Raw genomic sequence first — 19,618 nt, forward strand, 5'->3', positions numbered from 1 at the left:
CATAAAACTCATGGATGGGTCGCATCTAGGAAAAATTCTGCAGGATATGTGAAGTTAGAGGAAAACTTCTTTAGATGAAAATGTACTAGTTTGCAATGACTTCAGTGATATGACGTAGCTGGGATTAATTCAGGTGGCAGAGGCTAACGAGAAGACTTCAATATATAGACCCGTATTGGCGTAATTTTCTTTTCTAGGAAAAGTACAAGCTTTGGACTTCATGTGCAGTAAATGTTGTCTTTGACTTTGCAGTATTAAAAAAGAGATTAAAAAAATCTTAAAGATTTCATTTCAGGTACAGAGGAGATGCATCCATGTTTGAATTGGTTGTTGAGCTCCTCTTTTGGAGTCTGTCTTAGCAAGCAAAGCAGCACCTCTTCAGTACTCTTTGCCTCTGGAAGTATATGTAAACAGTGCTGTGTTAGATCCCTTTATTCTATGATGGCTTAATTTTTTTAAGGTGCAGATTTCCTAGATTAAATCTAGCTTTTTATCTTCTAAATCTCAAGAGACAACTTAGGTGCATGGCTTGTTTTTTTTAAAATGTGCATTTATTGTTCTCTTCAGTATTTTTGCAACTGATGACATCTTTTTTTTTTGTCCAGTTGCTCTGGCAGCATCTCCTAATAGATTTCCAGGGGGGTTTTAAGGCAGGAAAGCAAGCATTGTGGCTGAATTGGTGGGTTTGGTTTGTTTTCATTGATCTTTTAATAGATTATTAAAAAACATTAGAAATTATTAAAAATTGTTTTAAAAGATTTAAAAAGATCAGGGAGAGATTCCTAGATGTGCATGCTTTGTGCAGTTTTAAACCTTCTATTCATGGGAAATAGTTTGTTTTATAGTGAAGCCCTTACTGGCTGTGAATGAATCATGTATAGGTCCTTGCATCCGCAGCAGGAGATACCAGGAGTAAGTTACTGGAGTTCTTAGCACCATCTGCTGGGTCTGCCTTATAAAAACAAATATTTCAAGGTCTGTATTGTAACATCCACTTTCATACTTTGTCCTTGCTAAAATGCAAAGCAGATTAATTTTGCTTAATTTTTGAAGGTGTTTCTGTTGTGGTGGGTTTTTTTTAATTTAGCCATTGAGTAGCACTTAATTCATGTGTATTAACACCAAAAGTACTTCAGAGACTCCACACAAGGCGGTAAAAAGTACACATCCATGGGAGTCATTATATCAAGGCCGATAATGAGCTGCCTTTTCTGCAGACCTGTTTCAAGGACATGGGTACCTTGCAGTTGCTTAGTAGCTTTTTTTGTACACTTCCTCTTTGCTTGCTTGCACTGCAGATTTATGCAAAGAATAAAGCAGTTTTGGAAAGCAAATGAGGCACCAAAAAGGGAAAGAGGGGAGCATGAAACTTCATAAGATTGAAATGTGTTTCAGTTGAATTTTCAGTCCAGTACTCACTTTTGTTTGCATCCCACAAATCGCCAGTGGAGTTTGGAATAGTTGGAACGCTTCTGTCAGCACAAGAGGCCAAGGGACTGAATTACCTTCTAAGAATGAATGCAGGAGCAACACTGTCTGTGTTGTAACCTCTGGTGAGAGAGGATTTTGCTCCACAGAATCCTTAGTCCCCAACACTTCCCATGTACTGAATTAACAGGAAAATAAAACCTGCATCATTCAAAAATTTCTCCTTGAGAGTCTAGCCCCCCCCTTTTTTTTTAAGAGGGGGAGAAATGTTTCTGAACTACTAGTTAAGCTGCTTTAAGACTTTGAAATATGCCGACAAAAAGTTTCAGAAGGTTGAATGAGAATGGCTTCCTTCAGGGTGTTTGCTGTTCTTACTCGCAAAGTTACCTATCTTTAAAAGCACAGAATTGGTTTCTCATGTCAGTAGTAGCACTTGAGAATAGTTATTTGTATCACATGCATTTGGGGTACGGGTACTTTGAGAACTACTGAGCACCCCTTCTTTTCCTGCAAAGCACATGACCTAAATTTGCTCACTTAAAGTAACCATTTGTCATAAAAGTGTATATGTTTCTGAAGTTGTAGCTATAGCACGGAATTTAGGGAGGGAAATGTACAGGGAAAGGTTGGATTTGTATTTCATCACGTTGCCTGTAAGCTTTGAATTTATTTTCCCTATGTTTATAATGATTCTTAGGAAAACTATTTTGGAGAAGATGACATGTACACTGATTTTGAAGAAGTTATTTCAAGCCCTGTTTTGTCACTGTCAACATCTTCAAGCTCTGGATGGACAGCTGTTGGAGTGGAAAATGACAAAAAAGAAAACGAAAGTTCAGTCAAGCCAGTTCACCCTCTTACTTTACGTCCATGGGACATCACTGTGCTTGTTAATCTGTACAAAGTGCATGGGCGATTACCAGTGGTCAGTATTTGAGAAACTTAAAATATTCTGATTCATGTAATTTTTAATACTTTTTTTTTTCTAGTTTCATAATCTGATGTTAAAGTTAACTCCCTGGAACATTAAGTCAGGGTGATGCTTACCAATGTGGGTGTATAATCTCTACTAAAATTGTGGCTAAACCAATTTGAGACACGATGTATTTACTTATCTGGGAGGCAGAACTGGATAATTTTTGATACTACTTTTATTCAATGAACTTAATTTGTGTGATAGTACCTTTGATTGACTGTTATGATTTCTCTGCTAATGAGCAAAACTGTCTTCTAATGGTGCATTCTGCTCTGTGCAGCTGCATTCTGGGGGATCCTCAGGAATTCGAATAGGAAGCCAGATAAAAAAAAATGGGCTTCACCCAAATGGGTTTGAATTGCTGTTTATGTAATTTTATGTACAAGCTTCTTTTTTGAGTATCCACTTGGAGAAACATTAGTGTACTTCCAGCTTGCAGGTTTGCTTCTAATCTTACAGTTTCAACCTTGTTTTATATTTTTATTTTCTGAAACACTTGTTCAATTTTTATTTTAGCATTGTAGTCCAGATGGTCCTGAGTGTCCTACAGCTTTCTTGGAAAGGCTGTGTTTTGAGATGAAGAAAGGATTTAGAGAAACAATGCTTCAACTTGTACTGTCTCCGGTGAATTTGTTTCTGAATGACAACTATCAGGTAGTAAGCTGGTTTTTACATGTTTGCATGTGTGTGTCTGTATTGTGGAAGTTACAATCATCTTAACATTGAGTTCCTTCTTGTTACGGACTTTCCTGTGGTACACATACCAGTAGTAAGGCTTCGGAATCATAAGAGGTATTAAAGAAAAATCTGATGTGTATTTGAAAAAAAATTTCTATTCTCTTTGCATTTTATTGAAATGTACAAAAGAAGAGATTGTATTTTCTTAATTTTTCTTAATATCTTTCTAGAGAAAGTTCTGTAGGAAACGGAGTCGTATTTACACTGGTCTTCGAACCAATGAGCGATCTCTTGTCTGTGCATGGGGTTTTTTTGGTTCCTTCTGTGTGTTTTGTTGTCAGTTTTAAATAATAATTTGTTTTATAAAAGACTGTAAATATCGACACACGTGGCTGGATGTATTTCACTTTAAATATATAGTTTTAAAACTACACATCTGGTAGTAAGTAGAATAACTGCATCTTGCACGTATTCTCTGAGTGTTACCAGACTAAATCACACTGCTGGATCTGTATCTTATGGTCAAGATACTGTCATGACCTACAGTCTTCCTCTGGTGGGGGACTCGGGGGCCTTACTTCAGGAAGTACCAAATGAGACATGGTTAGGAGATGTCTGTGCCGTGTTGGCTTGGCATATACTACTTTGATTTTAATAAACTTGCGAAAGTTGCCCTTACAGATAAATTCAGCTCCATGAGGAGCTGAGGCTGAAGTTCGTTAACACAAGAAGTTACCCTGATTGAGGGGTGGTTAGCGAACAGTTGGAGTTTGTCTTTTATTTATGCACATTTTAGTTGACAGCACACATTAAGAGCGCTGTGATACTTTGACCGTGCCTTACAGGCTATATCAGTTTCAAACGTCACGTCCTGAAATGCGTTGCAGCCAATGGCCTGTATGAATCAAATTGGTTCTTTGATCTTATGCACTGTATACAGATGAAGGTGCATGTCAGTAAGCTAATGAAAGGAGCTGGTGGATGCTTGTTTCATCTTTCTAGACCAAACCACAAGCATGAAAGTACCTTAAGTATAACAACTGACTGCAAATCAGTGTAGATAAAGGAATTGTAACAAATAATGAACTTTTAATGGGAAAAACCTAAATGTCATTTTGGGAGGCTTCACGTCTTTGAGGTGCTATTCTCTTGACCTCTGATTAGTTAAGACTAAATCCCCAATGCGCAAGTAAAATCCAAACATCTTGGGTTTTGGTTGCAACACTGTCTTTAGCAGCAATCTGAAGAAAGTGATGGGATGAAGTCACAGGAATTGCATATCATAGAATCATAGAGGGTTGGACAAGACCTCCAAGATCATCTAAGTCCAACAGTCCCCTTAACCACCTATATTACTTACTAGACCATGTCATCCAACCTTCCCATGAACACCCTGAGGGACAGTGACTCCACCACCTCCCTGGACAACCCATCCCAATGCTCAACAACTCTGAGAAGAAATTTCTCCTAATTTCTAACCTGAACCTCCCGTGGCACAACTGGCAGTCATTCCCTCTCATCCTGTCACTACTTACCTATGAGAAGAGGCTGACCCCCAGCTCACCACAACCTCCTTTGAGGGAGTTGTGAAGAGCAATAAGGTCTCCACTGAGCCTCTTCTTTTCCAGGCTAAACAGTCCCAGTTCCCTCAGCCACTCCTCATGAGACTTTTTACCAGACCCTTCACCAGCTTCTTAGATACATAATCCATATGGGATTAAAAGAGCTGTCTTCTGAGTGCCACAGAAAGTTGATGTGCTGGCAGCATGATGGCAGACAAAATTCCATTTTCCTCATTGGTTTTGTCAGAAGCTAAGTATATGGATGTGGGACTTGTTCTTCAGTTAGTTGCAGAAGCTGATGGCAATTACAGCTTGAACATACAAACCTTTATGTAATGAAAAATTATATCATATGAATTTCCAGTTACATTATCCATATCTGCTGGAAGGCTTTTGTATGTTACTTTCATGGCGGTTTTGGTTTTTTTTTGGGAGGGGGAGCTTTTTTGTTTATCTTATGAGGAATCCAAGCATTTGAATAGGTGCCTATTTAAGAACACACAGAATAAGAATTTATATTGTGCACCGAGACCCTTAAATGTTGTTCAGACCTGTAACTTAATGATTATATTGTAATTCATAGAAGCAGAAACAAGCTTGCAGGCAAGACCTTTATATTTTTATGATATAATTTCACAGCCCTGAGACATACTGTGTGACTTCTTTCAGTCATGTCACTGTTTAGACTTAGTGATGCTGTGGTTATATATTTGCCTTAGGTTTTAATTGTTCTTTTTAGTTGGATGTATTTTAATTCTGAAAAATCAACTCAGACAAATAAGATTTCTGCCTGGAAATTTCTGGTGGTTGAAATTATAAACATGAGGGTGGCAGGTTTTTAAAAAATATCTTTAAGAAAGTGTGTGTTACTGCTACCTAGTGTTTGACTTTGCACTAATTCTTGCCGTTTAATGTAAAATCATAAAAATTTCGTGGTGTTTATATAAAAATTGGACCCTCTATCCATATTACATATTTCAAAATGCTGTTTGATACTTCCCTGCTCAACCTTAAAATAAAAAGTTCATCATCCTAACATACATGGATCACGAATTGTCCCTCTCTCTATTTGGTGTGTGGAGCATCTCTGGCTACACAGTTTTTGCCCTTCTCTTGATGAACTTCTTGCAAATAATAGCTTTACCTTGTCCATAACAGCGGCCTGCAGTGGATGAAGTCCTTCGAGAGGGTCACATCAGCCTGTCAGGCCTGCAGCTGCGTGCTCACGCGATGTTTTCAGCAGAAGGGCTGCCTCTGGGAAGTGATACTTTGGAATATGCGTGGCTGATAGACGTACAGGCTGGGAGTCTGACAGCCAAAGTCACGGCACCACAGGTACCGTTTAGAAATGATTCGCTCTGAAGCATTACCTTCCTTCTTTCTTGTAAAGCTGACATGTGATCTCAGCTAAATTTGGAGGCATCTATGATTTGAGTAACCTTATCTTTGTAGTTTGACAATCTAACCATTTCTGTGAATGGATAGGAGATGCTAGATGAGCTGAATATTCATCTTAAATCTCGGTGTAACAGGGTGGCTAGTGGTACATGAGAATCTGAAGGGTGGTGGTAACAGGTCAGTAGTGAACACTGTTGTTGCTATATGTAAACACTTGCATGTTACAGCTGTGTTTGTTAATGTATTTAATACTGATTAGAAATGAAACCACAGTAGTTACAGGCACTTGAAGTGGTTTAATTCAGAGTAAATAATACTTCTCTCTAAATAGAGGAGGTGTTTTTGGATACCTCCAGCCATAAACTAGGTAATGTGATGAAGAGGAGGAAGGAAAATATATGTAAGAGGTTTAAGTACGAGATGACTTAACCTAGTTGGCTGTGACTTCGTTTGATGTTGCTTTTGTGATGCTGACTTCTGGAGATCATTACCCCCACTGGTTAACTCTCTGGGAAGGACAAATGAAGTGTCCAGTTGTGATTGCAGGCTGAAAGACAATGTGATATTCCTCGGGTGTAACGTTCTTGGAGATAAATCAACTTTTGCGTGAAGGGATGCTGCCAGCAATAAGGATACCGAGTTGAGCATCTGGCAAGAATTTAGCTTGCAGATAAAGCTCTGTCTTTTCTGTGGAAAAACAAAGTTACATTATGAAGGAGGAGACAAATGAGATAACTTATGGACAGGCCTCAGCAGGAGAGTAGCTGGTGGCTCACTTCATAAATTGTGATGCTTGGTCCCAGGATACCACAGTCTGCTTTCAGAGTGTTGGCTTTTCTTAGGTCAGTGTTAGAACTGGCTCCTAGTTTTGCCATTTATGTTACTTTTTATTTTTCCTGAGTAATACTGACTACAAGATTACACTTTATTTCTGATGTTGGCTGCCAGATCTTTACAAAAGGTTGCTTTGTCAGTGTATTCAGAGACACAGGAAAAGCACAGAAATTCTATTTAGTGTTTATTCTTTTGTTTGTTTATTTACTTTTTAAAAAATATGCTTTTCAGTCCTCCTATTCCCTTAAACATTGGCATTATTTTCTAGGATTAAAAATGTACTTCGTTAGGAGACCTCTGCAGCAAAGTCAAACTAAGGCACCTTCAGTAAATACAAAGAATATACTCCAGATACATTTTCATGCTACATACATGGACTTCTGTGGCGGTATTCCCAAAATGCTGCCACTGATTCAGATAAGCTATGGCATTTATTCCACTGCTCTGTGCTTCAAAATGAAACCTAGTTGATTCAAAGTACTCTAAGGTTGGAGCAAGTTTTGAAATGCTTGATGCAATTTCAGGATTTTTTTAACCCTCTACAAAACCATTCTCGATGTATCCTTCATATGGGAATTTTGTTCCATTACATTCTTCTTGTCAGTGCTGCTGTGGAGCAGAACTTCAATCTTCTGTTTCCTTCCATGGCGTGATGAATTGTCTGAATTTGTGAAGGGACCGTGCTAAAGGGAAGAGGATAGATTTTTGTGCTATAATAAATTCCAGTTAAATTAGTGCTGATTTGAGGTGCCCTTTCCTTTGGCTAGCCAGGGAAAGCCCATTTCTCTCTCATAGTCAAGATGGGTGGTTGTGAATCATTTCCTTTATGAATGGATTAACTATATAAAAGATATGAATCAATAGTAGATTAATTACTAGGTCCTGTGAGATTCAGCAGTGTTCAGTTTCCTCCTGTGCTTTCTAGATGTAACTTTGTTACTTATATACAAGGAAGCCTGACATTTAAATTATGAAGGTAATGGAGTGTTTTGAGGGGTTTCTTTGAGTTAGAATAAGGGGACCTCTGTCTTTACAGCGAAATTCTTGGTCGACCATAATAATGAAAGCCATTTCCCTGTATTAATAAATAATTTAGAAAATTACTGAATATCTTAGCATTATCCATGAAAAACTAGAGAGGTTTGTGTGTTGTGACACACACGAAAGCAAAAATCAGCCTTGAGTAACAGAGAGTAACAGTGAGAGCCTCCTCACCTCCCAGCCTTTGGTGATATTCTTCAGTACTCTGATATGTACTTCCACACTGTCCACTTACAGCTTGCGTGCCTTCTGGAATGGGGGCAGACCTTTGTATTTCATGTGGTGTGCCAGGAGTTTGAACTGGAAAGGCCAAAATCTGTAGTGATATGCCAACATGGAATCGATCGTCGGTTTTGTGACTCCAAGGTAACTTTTCATCTGTCTTAATTGCTTGCTGTATTTGCACATATTCTTTGAAACAGTTTAGAAATTCAACCTTAAAGTTATCAAGACACATGGAGGATAGATCATCAGACTAGATGTTCCCTTTCAGAAATTACAGTTAATTATGTTTTAGGAAGAAAAGCAATTCTCTCTGGATTTTCCTGTGGATGTGCCCAATACTTTTGTGCTCTGAATTATTTTGAGAAGCAGTATCCACAGAAGTCATGCCCAGTTTCTTACTTCTCTAGTGACACAGGGCACATCCCGGGAGCCCTTAAGGGATAAAGGTCACATGTCCACTCACTCTCCTGGCATATTTCTGTGTTTTTTAAATTTATTTTATTTCCCCCCCAAAAAAAACCCTCATGAATTCTTACTTATGCATCATGTCATCGTGGATTTTACTTTTGGTGCTTGTCTCTTGGAATTCATCCACGCAGTCACTTGAACTCCAAAATATGCTTGCCATGTATTAAGTGTGATGCCTGGATTTCGTCTCTTGACAGCCTCCTTGTTTTGTTCCAGTTCTTGTGATGTTCTCAATTAGCCTTGGTTTGCCTTTTCCTGGTGGAAGCCAGGAGAGCCAGCTGGGTCCTCTGATGTTGGACAGAAGAATTGAATGTGTACTAGTTAAAATAAACCTCAGTACAGAAACTCCATCTCATAGTTGATAGGGTAGAATTAATAACTTCTTATTGCTCTAGTTTAAGCAGAACATATATAAAAGTAAGAACAAATGAATCTAAAACTCCTAATATATATATTTAAATGTGTGTGTTTTGGTTTTGTTTGGGTTTCTTTAACCATCAGATGAACTGTGTCCCTGGACCCTGCCCAACATCCGATGACTTAAAGTATACTATGACACGCTTAGCCATGGATGGAGCAGATCTGTATGTGGTAGAACACGGCTGTGCCACCAATATAAAGGTAGAAATATTTCTCTTAACAGCAACTATAACACTTCTTTGTCTATAGTGTTCTCTGATAGAATAGCTACCTGAATTTACTGCTTGGTTATATGCAGTAGGCTAAGCAGAATTTCTGGAACTTTAGGTGATAAAATGTTGGCTTGGTCTGGGCTATGAGTATGTCAATTTGGCTTCTGCATAGTAATCCCATTAATGATCTTTGGAAAAGGTAAGGAGGAGTGGATGTCTGCCAAAATAAGAGTGGAAGCTGCTGGATCAGTGTAAAAAAACCTTAACACTGGGCAATATAAACCTTACTAGAGAGCTAGTAAGAACTTGTGCTCTTAAGTCAGTAACTCAGCAACTGGAAATTACTGATATGGATTGTGTACAAGTCAATATTTGATAACTCACGATCATATGTGATGCAGCTGTTTGAATTAAGGTCTATCTTTGGTAGAGGGAGAAGTGTTAGTGCCACTGCCTGCCAGAGTCCAGAACACTGCATAGTGTACCTCCTGTGCAAAAAAGTAGGTGCAGTGGAGAGCTGACATTCTCTCCATTACCCTGCTGTAAAAGAGAAAACTGGAATCAATTCATTCAATATGACCAAGTAGAAATTAAGAGACAACTGAATAGTGGTAACAGCAGAAAATAAGTGCGATGCTGGTATGACTGACTAATAGTTGTGTTGTCCATCAATGTATTTGGCTCTAAAAGGTAGACTTCATGTGTACGGTTTTGCACACAGCTTCACTTAATGAGCAATATCTAATGGAAGGCAAGTGGTAATTATTTTAGACATTTTCAGTGACATAGTATCTTGTTTGAATGGCTTGCTGTCTTTGTGGTGGTGACAAAATGCACTTGAGTCTCCAAATTCTTATGAGTCCAGTATTAAAAAGCACCATCACAGATATTAACTGTGTTTGCAGGCATAAATATGAATGGCAGTATTTTCAAAGATAGCTTAACCTGAACCACTCTAGAAAATTACATCCTGAATGTTTCATCTGAATTTAAAAAAATTAAACCAAAGAAGCTTCCAGTGGCCTTTTGTAGTCTGTGATAGAGCTGTGAAGTAATAATGTAATACTGAGTCTGTGAGTAACTGTTCCGTGGCCAGGTTCTATTTTCAGCTTTCCCTTTCCTTGTGGAAAGTTTGCAAACTTGATCTGAGGTTTCCGGTACTTTGCTGGTGACCTTTTGGAAGAGGTCTCAAGCCCTGCAGGGAACTTAGTCGGGTTTGAAGATAAAATGTATGACAGGACATCTTTTATTTAGTGTTACGCCAGTGTTGGGGAGGATCGATACCCTGTGGGCAGGTGGGTTAGTTGTATGGAGACCAGTTCCCACAGCCAAGGTAAAGCAGGAAGTTCTGGTTTCTCTTTGAAGAGTGTGTGCTCCTGCTGGTCCCGTCAATTTCACTGGACAGCAGCAGCCTCTTGCTTGGTTCAGCAAACTACTGGAGTTTTGCTGAAGCAAGAAATAGTGTGAGATCGTATAAGGACTACTGTAATGCAGTTCGTAAGGATCTCAGTATGGTGTAGGTTCTGGAATTTTCTTGACTTTTGCAATGTTTAACATAAATGTCTCACTGAGGCATGTATTAATTGTAGAGTTAATACAGCTTTATATTCAAATTATGTAATCAATGTTTTAGTCTAAGGACATAGAATGATATATTATCGTATCAAATCACATATCTAATTTTGAAAGTTCCAGATTTCTTGGCTTTTAGATGATAGTGAAGAATTTAATAATGATTAAACCTTAATCATTAAACCTTTAATGGTTTTAAAGGTTCATTAACATATCTATCCAAAATTGAGCTTTCTTTTCTGATCCCATTATAAAGGGAGACTCCGATTTAAAATTGTTGTTTTTATTTAAAAAGGAAGCTAATTTCTAAGCTTGCCACCGTGTGTGTGTGTGTGTGTGTGTGTGTGTGTGTGTGTGTGTGTGTGTATGCTCACTTACAGAATTCCTTCTCTGTCCTTTTTTGAGGGAGTTGTTTACTGAGATCTTTCTGGGTTGTAGTAGGTGGTGTGTTAACTGGTTTAAGGCTACTCCTTTTTTTGTTTCACTCTTGACTAAGTTGATGTTTTAAATCATGTTTCCAGATGGGCGCCATACGTATTGCGAATTGCAACCTCCACAACCAGTCGGTTGGAGAAGGTATAAGTGCTGCTATTCAGGATTTCCAACTGAGACAGTACGTTGAGCAGGTGAACAACTGCAGAACTGGTCTTCAGCCCATACTAAGGAGGGCATATTGGCTGGAAGCGGGCTCTGTCAACTTGGGGCTCATCACTGCTGACATTGCTTTAGCTGCAGACCATCCTTCTAAGCATGAAGTACAGAGGCATTTCTTAGAAACACATGACAACCGAACCAAGAGGTAAGAGAAATGATAGAAGCAGATGCACTTATGTTTTTTGGGGCATAAGTTGATGCATTTATCTAAAGAAGGAACTTTTTTGGTTTGCTTTTGGTGCTGTTTTTTTTTTGCTTACGTAGATTATAATTTCTTCTTTTTTTTTAATGTTGAATACTTAGCTGTGGGATCAGTGGCTTGATTGTATTTAGGCTATAGAAAATTATGTGATTTTTGGCAAAATTTGTTTTTCCTTATGCTTTCCTTTATCCCCTATAATGAAGATCAGGGAGAGGAGAGAATTGAATTTGTCCTTTGTTCTGAGTCTGGACTGAAAAAGGCCTTAAAGAATCCTGAGAGAGCTGACGAGCAGCTGTGAATAAGATGTCTGGTGTAACTGTGACTTGTGTGTCTCCGCAGAGAGCAATTGCCTTTGGCATAAGCAACATTCACCTGTGTGGGCTGCATTTGCAGTGCTTCCCTCTGCACTGAGAGACAGTTGGAGGGCAAATCCTATGAGGAGCGGCTGAGAGAGCTGAGGATGTTCAGCCTGGAGAAGAGGAGGCTGAGGGGAGACCTTATCAACACCTACAGTTACTTGAAAGGAGATTGTAGGGAGGCGGGCAATAGTCTCTTCAGCCAGGTGACAGGAGATAGGGCAAGGGGAAATGGCACAAAGCTGCACCAGGGCAGGGTCAGATTAGATGTTAGGAAAAAGTTCTTCACTGAAAGAGTTGTCCGGGCCTGGAACAGGCTGCCCAGGGAGGGGGTTGAGTCACTGACCCTGGATGCGTTTAACAGACGGGTAGATGAGGTACTTAGGAATGTGGTTTAGCATAGGACGGGAACGGTCAGACTGGATGATCTTAAAGGTCTTTTCCAACCTTGTGATTCTGTGTGTGTGTGTGTGACAGGGTTGCTGCTGTTGGTGTGTATTGTAGCAAGTGGACATAATCTGTGCCTGAGCACTGCGTATACATTTCTGATTTGCTGCTTTCTGGAGCTAATCCTTCGTTTTATGTCTGACAGCTGTGTTTCAGATGCAAATCTTACTTATTTCACACTGAACGAAATAGGAGCTCAAATAGAAGAGATGTCTTCTAATCTTGTTTTCACTGGATTTAAATGTGTTGATGTGGTCGTGTTTTTGTTTTCTGTTTTTTCTGACTTTATACAGATTGTGGTTTTTGTGGCCTGATGACACTTTGCGAAATAAAAGAAGCAAGAACAAGTGTGGCTGTCTTGGTGGTTGTCGATTCTTCGGTGGCACGTTAACAGGACTAGATTTTTTCAAACTCGAGGAACTGACACCCTCCAGCAGCTCTGCTTTCTCAAGTACAAGTGCAGAATCAGACATGTTTTATGGGCAGTCTTTACTGCAGCCGGGAGAATGGATAATTACTAAGGAGATTCCTAAAATTTTAGATGGTGAGAATGCCTTGTGCTTTAATTTTACTCTATTTTCCCCCAAAGTGTAACTTCTTAACTGCACATTAATCTTTATAGTCTTTCTGATTACAGTTGTGTTCTTGTGCGTCTTGCAGTGGTGTGGTTCGCTTCTGAAAGCAGTGTTCATATGAATAATTCTTCTAGTAACTTGCAACTCCTTTCTGAATAACAAAGCTTTATGACTTGAATCTGTTCTACTTAAATAGAAAGCAACCTACCAAGACAATTTGTTGTGTTGCTGCTATGACACTATTCGTTTTCATTAGCACGATCAGCATTTCAAAATTAAGGCTTCTATTTGATAGTGACTTTTACATCAGTGGGCAGGAAAGAAACCATTGCTGTGGTGTTACCAGGTGTTCGATTTTTCTGTCATTGATCCTAGGTAAAGCAAACGGAGTGAAACGGAAAGATTGGGAATGCAGATCTATGGGAATAGAAATAGAAAGAAAAGCGCAGCATCTAAGCCTGCAAGTGCCGTTGCGCTCCCACAGCTCCTCCTCATCTTCAGAAGAAACGAGCAGTTCCAGTGCTGCGCTCCCCTTGCTAGCAGGCGAGAAGGACAGCCCGTTGTCTACTACTGAGGATCACTTGGCACAGAAGGAGTTCTTGTCTGGTGCAAAACGGGAAGATGGTCATGGAAGGTTAGTATTCTCTGTCTGGGTACAAGTATAACTTGACTCTTGAACACACTACAGAGATACCCCTTGCATTTAGCAGTTTTAATAAAGTGTTGGTTATTTTCTCATGGTACTGCTGAAATGCATTTCCTAGTTGGAATGGAAGTTTGGATCCCTAATAAGGGATGATTGCCAGCAAGACAACAGCTCTTGCTGTTACAGTTTGGTTTTTATATCCTCTAAATGTAGACAAATGGATTAACAAGTGGCAGAATTTAATATTTAATCAGTGCTATGAAAATAATTGCTATGCTAATAGTAATTCATGGCATCACCAAAGCATTTCACAGATCCTATAATATAAAAAGAGAAGCATTAATATTAAAATAAGAAAACAGAACTTTAATTTTTGTTTCCAGTGTTGCAGTTGAGTGTGCAGAGGGCAGCCCTGCATCCCCTGGCAACCAGGAGAGGCCTGTTGGTCAGTCTCCCTTGAGGTCTCCATTGAAGCGGCAAGCATCTGTGTGTTCCACCCGGCTTGGGAGTACCAAGAGTCTCACTGCAGCCTTCTATGGAGACAAGCAGCCTGTTCCAGTTGGTGTGCAGTTCAGCAGTGATGTGTCTCGCAGTGATGAGAACGTCTTGGACTCCCCAAAACAGAGGAGGAGCTTTGGTTCTTTTCCATATACTCCATCTGCAGATTCAAACTCATTTCACCAGTATCGTTCAATGGATTCCAGTATGTCAATGGCTGATAGCGAAGCTTATTTCTCTGCAGCAGAGGAGTTTGAGCCAATAAGTAGTGATGAAGGTCCAGGAACATATCCAGGGAGGAAGAAGAGAAAAAAGCAGACTCAGAAAACTGAATATAGTAGAGGGTCAATTTATCACAGTGTGGAAGGGCCCTTAACAAGCACAATCCATGGAGAAATGAGTCAAGATGTTAAAACATTGCCAATTAAAACTCATCCTTCACAGGCCTCCTTTGTTTCGGCTCTGGGAGGAGAAGATGAGCATGTTGAAAACATGTATGTCATGGAATCTGAGAAGACTGTGGAAAGTGAGCAAATTACTTCCCAGCAGCCTGTAATGGCATGTTACCAAAATTATCTTACACAGTTCCAGGTGATCAATTGGTCGGTAAAGCATCCAACTAACAAAAGAACTTCAAAGTCCTCATTACATCGCCCTTTAGACCTTGACACGCCAACGAGTGAAGAAAGTTCATCATCCTTTGAGCAGCTTTCTGTCCCAACTTTTAAGGTATGGATGAGTAAAGAAAGGAATTCAAAACAAGCTGAAGTTGTGTAGTAGACCTGTAGTGGAAACAAAGCTAGAAGAAACTTGAAACTTGTTGCTCTTAGTTAAGGAATGCCTTGTATTTCTGACTTCAGTCAGGCTGTGTGGCTGGGGCGTTAGAACTCTGTGGATCACATCTTTTCTGAAGTGTCATCGTTGCACATAAAAACGCTGCCTGTTGAATTAGGTGCTGACTGAAAGATATTTATGTGAGTTTTGTTGAAACAAAACCGTTTCACAGAATTTCAGTGGTGGTACATTTAATAGTGTTAAAGTATAACCAAGAAACTTAAGATTCAAATGATTTTGTGTAAATGCTCGGGCTTCCCCCAAGCATCTTATATGTAATGTGAGTGTGCGTGCTTAAGGAAGGAGGTGAAATGAAATACATGGAAAATAATGGAAATAACTTGATAGAAAATAGGTGTCTACACTCTAGAATTTAATTCTAGTTTTGTGCTCGTGAACAAAAGACTTTGAGAGATCAGTATTTGCTTTTTTTTTTTTTTTAAGCAATTAGTCACTATCTATGTAAAAACTTTGTAACTTAATCTCTCAGGTAATTTTTTAAAATAAAGCCAGGACTTTCTGTATACTGTATTGGAGAATGTGCATGTGAAGGATTCTTTTAAGAAAAAAATATAAGGAGTATCTCTATTTGAAGATTTCTTGGGTATTTTTTCCATGTATAGAAGGAGTGTAATATGTTTCTTTTCATCTTAGATTGTTAAACAGGGTCTCACAGCTAATTCGTTACTGGACAGAGGCATGCAGCTTACAGGATCAACATCTAAGTAAGTTGCATATTGCATAACATCGTTACCATGTTTTTCAAGAGTAGGATTTCCCTGATACCCTTGTTAACTTTTGCTCTTGCTAGCCCTTCCAAAATTTGATTTGTGCTGTAGCTTTATGTACTGATCTGGTTTAGAACAGTGGAATCTGTTACAAAATGTTGGTCAAAAAGAAAGTACACTGTTGATAGTGTGGTATGTTTTCAAGACTGTGAATTGCAATGTGATTTAAATTAATTTGGGAAGTGCTTATGGCAAGTGTCCATTGTGTTACCAAAAGCTGAACTTGAATCTGGGGAAGGATCTTGCCCTGGGATTACATTTGTGTGCTTTCTAAGCTCCCTGCTGAAAGAAGTCTGACATTATATGCATTTTACAAAGAATTCAAATGATACCAGGCCACTTAAGTATTTCCTTACAAACCTAGCTTATTAATGTGTATTTGACTTTAGCACACCTTACACTCCTTTGGAAAAGAAGTCTGCAGAAAATACAGATGATGAAACAATAACAGAAGAATGGACATTGGATCACCCTATCTTCCAGACACGGACAACGGCGATAGTAGAAGTAAAAGGAACTGTAGATGTAGTTCTGACTCCTCTTGTAGCAGAGGCATTGGATAGGTAATTAATTTTACTTTTACTGCTGCAGTCGCAATGTGATTATGCTAAAAATTGTCTAAAATCAAAGGTGTTTTGTTCAGCAAACATTTAAGTAAGAGAACTGAATAACCTGACTGGTGGAACAGTAGGGCCTTGTCCCCGGTGAATGTAATTTGCCACTTCCCTTTGAAACCAGAATGTTATGCTGACCTGGGAAGTGCCCTTTACGTCTGTCTGTGCTTCATTTTTCTCTCTGTAGTGTTACTTAAACGTTATTCACAGAATCATAGGGGTTGGAAGGGACTTCCAGAGATCATAGAGTCCTACCCCCCTGCCAAAGCAGCTTCCCTAGTACAGGTCACACAGGGAGGCATCCAGACAGGTCTTGAATATCTCCAGAAAAGGAGACTCCACACCTCCCTGGGCAGCCTTTCCCGGGGCTCTGTCACCTTCACCGTGAAAAAGTTCTTCTGCGTATTGGTGTGGAACTTCCTGTGTTCCAACTTGAGACCACTGCCCCTTGTCCTGTCCCCACAGACCACTGAGATTTCCCCTTGTGTTATAGATGGTGTGTCAGTTGAAACTGGGCTTTTGAATGGTCTGCTGTGGGCTTGTTTCCTCTCACAGGTATATAGAAGCGATGGTGCATTGCGCTAGCTCCCGACACCCTGCAGCGATTGTTGATGACCTGCACTGCAAAGTTCTTCGAGATGCCGTGCAGAACAGCAAAACGAGCTTCTCGGAAAATGTAAGAAAGGGAACAAGAAAGATGCATAAGGATTTGAAAGAATATTGTTTTCTGTATTTGATGTAGAAGGTTGGATTTGCATTGGATTGCAGTCAGGGCTTGGAGATACAGTAGCTGATCACTATATTTGCTTGGAGTTTGTTTTTACATTGTGCTTAATGTACGTGTGTGTGTTATAATCAGCTGTTATGTACTGAGTTTCAGTGGCCAGAAATCTCTCTTAAAGGATTGAAGTGAAGTTTTTCTGCTTTGGATGGTCTAATCAGTAGCTATGATTATTTGCAGAAAGTATGTTCTGTTCTTAGAAGTGACTGTAACTGATATTCTTGTGTATTATACCCACATTGGTAATACATCATAGATTCTTTCACGGCAGAGGGGAAAGCTCACAGTAAGCTGTGCAAGTGTGTGTGTTTTCCTTGCAGTTGATCTGGTATCTTAAAATATTCATTTATGTTGAAAATAACAGTATAGCTGTAGTGTGTAATTAGTTCTTTCTGTCCAAGCTAATGACCATATCTATATTTTGTGATTTCTTAGACTTTGCAGTGTACCAGATGCTAATTATTTACTTCATATGAAGTTGGTTTCTATCACTTACTTATGTAGAACTCAAACTTTTAGTTGAAATCTGGTCATTGGAAAGTTTATTGTGGAATGGCATTGCTGCCCTTATGGATCTAAGCCTACCACATCTCTTAAGTGCTACAGTCCTTGTTCTCAAAGTCATGATATGGTGCCTGAAGTGATGTCAGAATCTCTTGCTGCTTCACTGCTGAATACCATCCTGTCACTCTTTAGCACGGAACTTTAGTGACAATAAATTATTTTTTTCCTCTCTCCAAGTTGTCTTCAAAGCAAGATATTAGAGGAACAAAAATAGAATCTACCACTACAGGAACAACAAACCAGGGACCAGCACAGACTAATCTCTCACTGAAGCAAGATAACGTGACAATTAAAGGTCTTCAGGCCAATGTTACTGTACCAAAGGTAATGACTTTTTGTTTATCTTATCGGGAGACACATGCCACACAGATTACCCTTATTTTGCGTGACAAACTGTAGATTCTAAATAGTGCCTATAAAACTGGAAATGAGAAATACCGAGTTGTCATCTTGTTTGTGTCTAAGGAAGTTCCTTCAAGAGGAAGTTCCTTCCTGTTAGTTCCCCAGAGGCTTAAGTGGAACTGTGTATTTGTCCCACATGACTAGTATTTCAAGCAAGATGCTATGTTTTGGAGCTGCTCTATTTCATTAATGAGGGTGTGCAAGTTAAATAACCACCACTGTAAGGATAACTGACTCCCATGTCTTTAAATTTGGATTTTACATTTTCTAGGTCTATCTTTTATGTTTTCATTTTACTGAGAAGTTAAAGGCAAAATTGTATGAGAAATCAGCGAAGTATACTTAACCTGTTTTCCTAAATTTCTCTCTTGTTTGGGGGAATTTTACATGTAGGTGAACCTGTGTTTACTACAAGCATCTGTTGATGGATCTCCAGGGGTTTCTTCTGGCAAAACTGTGACTCACGTTTCCTTAGTAGCTTTGTGTTTTGATAGAATTGCCACGCAAGTTCGTATGAATAGGTAAGAATAAGAACATATCAGTATTTGTGGCTCTTCCTTGGTGAGCTAGTCAAAAGCCTTAGTGATGCCCATATTTTTCAGTTCTAAAGAGTATTCGAATAAAGTTTTCTTTCTTAAGCAATAAAGTGTGGCAGACTAACATCTAATATCAAAATAGAATTACAATTTCCTTAAGAAGGGGAGGAACCCTTCCAGAACAATTTTGGAACTTCAATTGTAACTCTTTCTTGCTTATATGTCATGCAAGATAAAAGTAAATTTTTCAGTATTTTCCTACAAAAACTTCTATGTTTGAGAGAATTCTTCTTAAAACTGCTATGCTAATGTCACTTAGACATATTTAATTTTATTATCTTTGTTTAGAATTTTATCTGAGATGTGCTGAATTCCTGTTTTTTCTCCCATGTATTCCAAGGGGCATAGTTGAGGAGACTTCAAACAATGCAGAAACTGGGAGGAATTCTGTCACATTTGATCGTTACATCCAAACCAGTAAAATGCAGCCCCAGTCTTCTGGCTCACTGAGATCCAACGCTGGAGCAGAAAAAGGAAAAGAAATTGCTGCTAAATTGAACATCCATCGTGTTCATGGACAACTCAGAGGCCTTGACACAACAGGTAAGCCTTTAAGTTGTGGAAATGTCAGCTTTCATAAAAGCAAGTGGCTGTAGTTGGCCTTGATCTTGTAGTTTGGTTGTGGGTTTCTTTATCAATGCAGACAAAGACATGAACCTGGAGGTTTTGCAGGTACTCTAGAAAGAAGTTTAGGATAGTTACTCTGAATGATTTTCTTGAATTCTACTAAGATGCTGGATTTAAGTGGAGGCAGTGTGAAAAATAGCAAGACAAACTTCTATGCAGTTTGTGTGCAGATGGGTTCAACTGTAAATACGGACATATACCGATTAAAATTCCAGGCCTG

The 19,618-nt window shown here is 39.1% G+C and overlaps 1 protein-coding gene across 2 annotated transcripts in view; it reads left to right on the forward strand.

Moving 5' to 3' along the window:
- Window positions 1–19,618, forward strand: part of BLTP1 (bridge-like lipid transfer protein family member 1) — a gene marked incomplete at its 5' end in the record, with an annotated part of 114,037 nt that overhangs the window by 27,268 nt on the left and 67,151 nt on the right. For both annotated transcript variants that reach the window (XM_084262724.1, XM_084262725.1), the window contains 15 exons: window positions 2,126–2,353; window positions 2,921–3,061; window positions 5,803–5,979; window positions 8,155–8,283; window positions 9,112–9,231; window positions 11,336–11,613; window positions 12,767–13,017; window positions 13,424–13,682; window positions 14,078–14,921; window positions 15,681–15,751; window positions 16,204–16,377; window positions 16,984–17,104; window positions 17,951–18,097; window positions 18,569–18,696; window positions 19,112–19,314. In XM_084262724.1, the coding sequence (XP_084118850.1) occupies window positions 2,126–2,353; window positions 2,921–3,061; window positions 5,803–5,979; window positions 8,155–8,283; window positions 9,112–9,231; window positions 11,336–11,613; window positions 12,767–13,017; window positions 13,424–13,682; window positions 14,078–14,921; window positions 15,681–15,751; window positions 16,204–16,377; window positions 16,984–17,104; window positions 17,951–18,097; window positions 18,569–18,696; window positions 19,112–19,314 (3,271 nt within the window). The remainder of the gene's footprint in view (window positions 1–2,125; window positions 2,354–2,920; window positions 3,062–5,802; window positions 5,980–8,154; window positions 8,284–9,111; window positions 9,232–11,335; window positions 11,614–12,766; window positions 13,018–13,423; window positions 13,683–14,077; window positions 14,922–15,680; window positions 15,752–16,203; window positions 16,378–16,983; window positions 17,105–17,950; window positions 18,098–18,568; window positions 18,697–19,111; window positions 19,315–19,618) is intronic.

This window comes from Gallinula chloropus (assembly GCF_964237585.1).
Source record: "Gallinula chloropus genome assembly, chromosome: 4".
Lineage (NCBI taxonomy): Eukaryota > Metazoa > Chordata > Aves > Gruiformes > Rallidae > Gallinula > Gallinula chloropus.